This window comes from Eutrigla gurnardus (genome assembly GCF_963514095.1).
Source record: "Eutrigla gurnardus genome assembly, chromosome: 18".
Classification (NCBI taxonomy): Eukaryota; Metazoa; Chordata; class Actinopteri; order Perciformes; family Triglidae; genus Eutrigla; species Eutrigla gurnardus.
In genome coordinates, this window is record NC_139929.1 from 3,038,124 (window position 1) to 3,046,733 (window position 8,610).

The 8,610-nt window shown below is 44.7% G+C and overlaps 1 protein-coding gene across 1 annotated transcript in view; it reads right to left on the reverse strand.

Moving 5' to 3' along the window:
* prex2 (phosphatidylinositol-3,4,5-trisphosphate-dependent Rac exchange factor 2) overlaps positions 1-8,610 on the reverse strand; it is a 71,261-nt gene that overhangs the window by 23,390 nt on the left and 39,261 nt on the right. Inside the window, exons 23-29 of the mRNA XM_084033766.1 lie at positions 7,069-7,230; positions 5,238-5,463; positions 4,888-5,095; positions 2,281-2,460; positions 2,107-2,201; positions 1,013-1,095; positions 426-516 (exon numbers count right to left, since the gene is read on the reverse strand). Of these exons, the coding sequence (XP_083889892.1) occupies positions 426-516; positions 1,013-1,095; positions 2,107-2,201; positions 2,281-2,460; positions 4,888-5,095; positions 5,238-5,463; positions 7,069-7,230 (1,045 nt within the window). The remainder of the gene's footprint in view (positions 1-425; positions 517-1,012; positions 1,096-2,106; positions 2,202-2,280; positions 2,461-4,887; positions 5,096-5,237; positions 5,464-7,068; positions 7,231-8,610) is intronic.

Here is an 8,610-nt window from a genome sequence, read left to right on the forward strand (position 1 = left end):
GTCCTTGGCCTTAAAAATATTGAAGAGCTCTAAACTAATTAAAGGCCTTTTAGCTTCATCCCTGGCTCAGTGTGTCTGAAGTAATCGCCCTTTGTCTGTAGTTGTGTTTTTAAATCCACCTACAATACTTTCCCCATGTCTCTACAATCACACACACACACACACACACACACACACACACACACACACACGTTACACAACAGGAAGTTGCAGCCGTTTTCAGCGTGTGCTCTGTTTTCCCTCGGCAGTCGGTGCCGGTTTGGGAGTTTCTCCAATCTTATTTTTCTTCTGTCGGGCCGACTGCAGCTCAGCGAGGACCAGGAAGCCCAGCCGCACCATAAAAAACACAACATTCCTCACGGGGGAAACACACGTCTACTGCTCCAGCAGAGAGTGAGACACGTTGCAAGACACGTTACAATTACCTTGTAATCCTCTTCCAGGTGTGAAGCACTTGGTCTGCTCGAAGGCCCGAGCCACCACCGCCCCTCTCAGCATGCTGGTGATGGAGTCCACCTGGAGAAAAGGTCACAAGGGTCAAGCCGGTGCACTTCCATGATACGAGTCGAGTAGGGAAGCAAAAAAAAAAAAGCTGCCAAAACGTAACCAACATCTGCGGCCACTGCGCTTGTATGTAAACAAAGCCGGGGAAGCTGCTCTACAATGAAACAAATGACAGGAAGTAGCCTAAAAGTGCAGACGCAGCAAAGCAGAGGGTTTTTTTTTCCTTCTCTGCCGATGGAAACATCCTCGTAAAAAGAAATCCTGTGGATATCGTAAGCATAATCAGATAGGGTCAACCACTAGCTCCAAAAGGTCTTAGAAAGGTCAGAGGTCACGATTTACACTTCATACAGTGTTGCAGTGACATGAATTCATCTCGGGGACGAATTAAATAAATAAAGATTTAAAAGATTGTTTATCAACTAGAGAAATTGGCATTTTAGGGCATGTTCGGGTACGAGAGCTGCAGATAGCATCGATCACATCTGCACAGATGTTTAGCACCTACCTGGCTAAACAGATGTTCCAGGAAACTGTGGAGTTTCTTCTGCTTCTCGTGCGACAGCCAAACACTGGAGGGCATCTCATCGCCTGCAGGAGCGTTTAAAACCAGAAAGTTAGTCACTGATGATCGTATTCAACACATGCATGAGACACGTGTGGCGGTAAATTCAGTATGCATCTTTTAATCACTTAAACGTGTACGAAGAAAACCCTGACATCCCATCCCCCGTCTGCGTGACGGAGACGTCCTGAGAGACGGACGGGAAGGATGTCCGACAGGAAACGCAGCTGTGTGAGACGTTAATGTCAAATCCAGCTGAGACGCGTGTCCAAACGCCCGTCACATCCAATTACATTCAACGTCAGGATTCTTTTTATTTATTTTTTTGTTCATGTCTTCTCCAAGGTGTAATCACGCAGTTGAGATTATAATCATCGCCCGTCACTAATTGGGCTGTTTTGCAATGTGGTTGATTGGTGTTATGGATTATGACGCTCAAGATTCGGGAATTTATATTTATTTATTTTTTTTAGTTGGAATATTTAGTTTTCAGACACAATCCTGTGTTTATTTATGATATATATTTTTATATATATATAATAATATAAAATAATATATATAATAATGTATATAAAATAAAATAATAATAATAAATAATAAAATATTATAAATATATGTTATATATATTTATTTATATATATTTTTTTTTTCTTTTCTTTAATATTTCATTTTCATACACAATCCTGTGTTTATTTATTATATATATTTTATATATATATATATTTATTATATAAAAATAAATAAAATAAAATAATAATAAATGATAAAATGAAAATAAAATAAAATAAAATAATATATATATATAAATATATATTATATATATTTATTTATATTTATATATTTATTTATTTTATATATATATTTATGTAAATGCATCAGTAATGACTTTTAACCAGGTGCAATGATTTACATTATGTGTCCCAATCACCCAGGTGGAATTAACTCATGCTCAACGTTTGTTTGACGCTATAAGACAAGACATTTGCAAATGATTCCAACTTTATGTGCGACCTCGTCGATGTAATGCGTTCGTGCACCTGAGTCCATCTCGTCGCTGTGGACGTAGGAGCTGCAGTGGCTGCTGCAGATGCTGGTGAACGAGGCGATGGAGTTCCTGTTGCTGTTACAGTCGCTGAGGAGAAGAAAAAACATGAGTTACAACAATATGGAGTGTAATCTGTAGTATATATGGTATCGTATGTTGTGTCCACCTGTAGGAGTCCCTGTTGCTGATGGTGTCGTGCCCGGAGTCCTCCTGCTCGTCACCCGCCACGTTGAAGCACACCTTCTTCCCGTTCCGCTCGCCTTTCTCCGCCTCGCTCTCCGCCGATATGAAGCTCTCCGGGGTCCTGGCGTCGGACGCCGGAGGGTATGTGATGGAGGACAGGAGGCTGGAAAAGAGGAGGAAAACTATGACGTTTGAGAAGCAGGAAGCTCATGACGTCAAGACATGTTGGACTGTAAATACAGTTTGGATGGAGGAAAGAAGTTCCAACATTGTTTGTGGCCGGCTTCCACACAACAGCTTTCAGATGGTCGGGGGGGAGGGGAGGTATTAATAGGTTCAAACACACAGCAGGTTACAGCTGTGTCAACACGCTGCAGATATCAGCTCTCCTCGCCGCCGCTATCAGAGGGCTAATCAGAAGAGCAGGAAGGGCCGGGATATTATCACAGTTGTAGCAACACGTGTTGGCGTTTAAAAGCCGTATTCCAATAAATGATAGGATTTTTATTTTGTATTTTATTTAATCTCTCCCCCCACGCACGCGGTCCGACACACGATGTCTGTTTAGGTTTCGCCCTGTTTTTTTTAAGTTTGCGTCCGGCCTTCAGGACATTTCAGAGCGGAGGCGGATAAACAACCTGTCTCCCTCGTGCTGCCAGAAAGCATCCAAGAATGTGACGTCTGTTTATCACTTTTAAACACCTCTCCCCCTCATTCCTCCCTCTCTCTCCCTCCCTCTCTCTCTCTCCATTGACCCCTTTTCTACCCATTCACCGTTCTGACACAGAGATGCCCTCATTACGGTCCACTCCAGGAGCCGCCACAATACTCCCTCCCAAGCAGAGTGGCATTCCGTCGCCATGGCGAAGCGCTCCCAGCTCTGCCATTGGCTGTGGGTTAATAAAGAAGTGAGCGCGGTTTGGGGCCTTTTGGGGAGCAAACTATCAGAGGGAGCGAGGCAGAATAACAATGACTGGATCAGAGAAGGCAGCAGAGAGAGGCGAAAAAAACAGAAAAGTGAAAAGAGACACAGCTTAAAACTCTCACAGGAAGCCCTTTAACCCTCTTTGACACGTTAAACCATTAGACATCACTCATTCCTCGTAGCGTCTCTAAGTGCGTCTGCATTGCAAAGCTCCACATCAGTCAGTTTCCTGATATGATATTTGCACGTGGGATCCATACCGAGAGCCTGAAAACAGTAAAGATGTGCAAACAATATGCAAAATACGTTAAAATGGAAGACAAAAGTGGACATTCCATCCAGGAAGGGAGGAGGTCCAGATATAAAAGCCCTCGCGCAGCTGTGACCCTTTGTCCGCTGCCCTGTGAGACAAAGGGTCACAGGTCGCCGCCTCAAAAATGGATTCTTCTAAAACCAGCCAAGAGATTATGTAACATCATTCTATGTCCAGTTTTTCTTGAGGATATTTCTTATCTCTGACGAAGGTCTCGGAGATGGGAATGGAGGGGGCGTCGGGACAAAAGGAGCCCTCATTAAAATGACCACTTCAGTCCATTATTACATTGTTAGGAAGTCGTGCTGTCAGAGTTGGTCCGACCCGGGAGGAAGACAGTGAGACGCAAAGAGTGAGAGCTAGGAGATAAACTGCTGGGTGTTTTACAGTCGTAGTGACCCGAAGGTCGATCAACGAACGGGTCGATTTGCAAAAACTCACCTAATGAAGTGCTCGGGGCTGTTGAACAGACTGCAGCTGCTACCTCCTGAAGTGTGCATGTGTGTACAATTGCATGTTTAAACAGATAGCGGATGGTTGAGGTCGTTATCCCCTCGCCGGCTGACGATGACACTAATTGGCAGCGACGTTAAGAGACTCCCCTCGTTATTCCCACGGCAACAGCAGGTGACTTCTAATAGCCGAATCAATCCGATGATCATCTAAAGTTTATTTTTTAACACTTATTTGGAAAAGAAGCGCCGTCGTCACACACATAACTATAAGAGTGTGTATGTATGTATGTATATTTATATATATATAATTTGTGTGTATTTTCTATATTAAGCTGCTTTTGTGCTAACCCTAAACCTAACCCTTAACCTATACCTAACCCTTAACCTGACCCTAACTAACACACACACACACCCGTGTGTCTGCACCTTGATGTGTCTGTTTCCCAGCCCCACAGGTGCTCCAGTAATGACCAACACGTTTGGCCCGGCCAGGTGCCAGATGACCGAGGCATGCTTTTTAAAAGTAACGGCGTGTTATATGAGGCAATCTGGTTTCAAAGGGCATTTCAAATCAAGTGGAACGGACTCAGCGGGAGAGTCTGTTTCCCGTCCTGGAGGCGTACGCCTCCGTCAACCGCTCACGCCGTAGTTTAAATCCACAAATGTCACCGCCGCGTCATTTTATCATATTTGTCCCATTGCGTGAAATTGTCGTGATTGGCGTTTTGATTTAACCTGTTCTGTGAGGTCCTGGTGACCTTTGAGCATCAAAATCAGTTCTCCATGGAGTCTGAAGAGATTCCCTCCAGACGTTCCTCTTATATCAATCTCTAATTTAGAAACACGTGTTGCTTTTGTGTGTTTAGGTCTGTATTATAATAATAATAAGACGCTCACTCGTGGATATGGGCCCCGTGTGTCTCCATCTCCTTGACGACCATGGTGAGCTTGTAGAGGAGTTTCTGATATGAGTCCAGGGTCAGCAGGTCTTCCTCCCGGAGCAGGAACCGTAGACCGTGGCCCTCCGTCCTGCCCAGGCTGTGACCCGACGGGGCCGCCATGGTGGTGATTGTATGCTGGACGTTAACCATCGGGTTGAGCTTACCTGAGGCAACACACACACGAAATAGTAAGAAGATCCAGGTGATTTTCAGGGTTCCTACACCTTTTCCAAAGTCAAATTCAAGCACTTTCCAAGCATTTCAAGGTGCATTTCCATGCTTTTCTACACGGCTGTTCTCTCTCACCCTGCTCAGCACCGCCGCCGCGTCCTCCCTTCTCCAGCGTGTTCTTCCTGTTGTCCAGCTGCACGCCGAAGGCGCTGCCCAGAGAGGTGGTGGTCTTGGGGTAGGACACCTCCATCACGTTGATGTGGCAGTTGGTGGGGCAGAAGTCGCTGCTGTGGAGGGGCGACACCTTGGCTTTGGCCTGCTTGAAGGTGGGCCACGCTCGGTTCTTCAGCACCCGGGCAAACTGAGAAAGAGAGACGTATGTATGATGATTGGATAGATATATGGCCAGAGATCTTGCACTTTAATGGCATCATATGAGACTAGTAGCTGGTAGATTTATAATCAATAACAATCAAATTTTGGGAATAAGACAATTTTGAAACCAGACATGCCTCAAAAGTCTGAATCTTAGCATTACGTAGCTGCATCTCAGCAGCACCAGAATAAAACACATGAAACAGACAAGAGAATATCTGGCAGCTCGGATATTCAACCCGAATCACAGACAACATCGTCACCGCTCACACATGTGAGGAGCCGCCGACTCAAACGTGACCATTCATCATCCAGATATGAATTTAATTACAGCCGTATATCTTCCGAGATGATGTGATGAAAGTATCTTATTACTGCATATTCTGATTTGATTTGTAGCTCCGGATTTTTTGTCGTATTCCATCCAACTCTGCTGAGAAACCTTAACGCCCCCCCAGATAGCATCTCCATGTAAAAACACAAACGCAGGGAGCCTGAAGGACTACTTCGGATCCACCAGAGCCGATACTTTGCAGCATTTCGGCTGCACTTTCCTTGAACCCTCCCTTTTCACGGGGCCTGCATCCTGTTTCGCATGTTACACGGCAGATGGTGTAAGCCACCGGGATCAGGGTTTTTTTAGCAACTTGCGCTGTCAGGCAACATAAGCATAACATAATGTGTGTGTGTGTGTCAGCGAAGGAACTTAAACCAAACATCACTTCCCCCGGTTATCTCAGATAGCTGAGAAGCTTCTGATGATGCGCTCCAGATGGACCCAGAAAGAGTCAGCGGCGGACTCTGATTTCCAGTCCTCGGATTAACTCATCTGTGCTCCCGTCTTCCTGTTTCTTTGTCTTTCCTCTTTCATTCTCCCACCTTCAACCCCCCTCCCCTCACTCGTTCTCTCTAGGGGTCTGAGAAGGAATGCTCCAGGGCAGGAGGGGCTCTTACACAACAAAAAGTCCTGGCTGGGGACGTGCATGGCTATTTATAAGTGACTGGTAATTAATCCAAGGCTCGCTCTAATGTTGAGTCAGATCTTTTTCCCTTTTCCCCCCCCTCTCATGCACATTTGCACGAATCGGGATGTTTGTCAAACGGACCGTTACAGATGTGAATGAAAGAGTGATGAAAATGCTTGGAACCAGCTGTAACCTAATTACAAACAAAGTGCCGGATAAAAACGACATATTGCACACATATTCGCCAATCAATGACAGACGTCTTGGCTCAGTGTTTCCTCTCCAGTGAAGTCGGTGATATTGTTTTAGAGCAGGAGCCTTCGCACGCCGACGCTCGTGTGTGAAAATGTTTGCAGCGTGTCATCAGTTTGATGTCAGAGCAACAAAACAAGCATCTACGCCTCTAGAGTCCACGCTCAGCACGTTCCCCTCCCTCGTCCAGACCCTTTTATGCAAGCATTTCCCCGAAAAACAGTGGAGGACGTGATAAAAGTTCTAAAAGTGCAAGAACCACAGAGAAAATGATGCAAAAGCATCCAAGTCTCCGTCTCCAGAGAATGACAGAAGGAAAAAGTCAATTTTTCATTGTTGTAAGCTGCATAAAAAGCTGCACTCCTCGTCGTTACCTTCCTGTAGTTGGTGATCCGCCGGTTGATGTGCTCCACCCTCTCGCCACACATGGCACTGAAGCGTACCTGCAGGTCCTCGGGGATCACGTCACAGCTGGAACTCAACCTGCCGCACATCTGCACCAGCGTGTCATCATTCCGCGCCAGCGCCTCCAGGATCTGGTGGGAGAGAAGGGTCAAACAAGGGGAAGGGATGATTAACTGCTCTTTGGAGCAACTAATGGGATGTAAATAATTAAAAAAGAGCAAACCTAAAAAGTGAAATTTGGCCAGAGGGTCAGTTATACCGATATCTAAAATGTGCATGTGCTTTTCATAAATCCACGATGATGGGGATCCATATGCAGTATGTATGTAGACTTTCCTGATGGGAGATTAGATACGAGGAGGAAGAGAGACACGAATCTCTGATCCGTCTTAAAGAGAAGCCCAGCGGAGAAAAGCAGGAAAGGAAGGAAATGTCACAGCAGGAAAGAGAATGAAGAAAAAAACATGCAGCCCGACGGCGTTCAAGATATTAAAATTATAAAAAAAGAAATCACACAGATCTCAGAGGACATCTGGGGCAGATGTTTATAATAATATTAAAATGACTTTCGCTTTGGAGGGGTGGGAAATGACTTACAGTCGGAGGGGATATGGCAAGTTGGATTTGTGTGCGTGTCATTGGTGCTTTTTAAGAGACTTTAACAACACGAGGCTGTAAATCCACACCACTTGTGATCTCTGCTAATGCACCGTGAATGAGAGATGTGGTTCATTAGGCCGTTTGGCAGGAAGATGCTGCAAACTGCTTTCCTCCACGCCAGTGAATCCTCTTTTTCCTCCGTTCGGCATCTTAAATCAATAAGCGATCACCCGGCGAAACGTTACCGCCGGGATGTGAGACGCATACACTTAACACAGCCGGGAACTAACGGGGCTGAAATAAAGCTGTCGGTCTTAACTAGCCTCAAAGCCTCTCCGTCGACGCAGCAGGAGAGACATCGTGGAACTTGTGTGACAAAACTCGAGGTTCAAAAAACAAAAGTTCTTCTGAATTTTCTGCCAGAAATGTGATTGATTGGAAATGTTACCGAAGCAAACGCGAAGAGGAACGACCGTTTTTAACTTCATCTTCTGTTAATCTTAGACAGAAGCTTTGTGGCGGTTTCTTTACATCTTTATTGTTTCCCTCGGCACTCACAAGATGTTAGCGTAATGATAAAAGTAACTGCCGTTAGTTGAACTACACATTCCACGAGGCTTGGAGAGGGCCGGATTAACCCAAAACGAGCCGGGGGGGCCTCCATGCTGCTAAGTGGAACTTCCCATCGTATCAATAAATACAGCACATGGAACAAAACTGCTTTATTGTATTTGGTCCAGAGGTATTAAAACTAGATGTTGACACTTTAGTTGCTTAGGGCTAGTTGCTAATAAATCTAATTTATTGAATTAAAAAACATAACAAATATAACATAATTAAATTAACATCCTAATAGATGTTTTTATAAACTGGTCATACTATTATTAATTGTAAAAATTATAATAAATTTG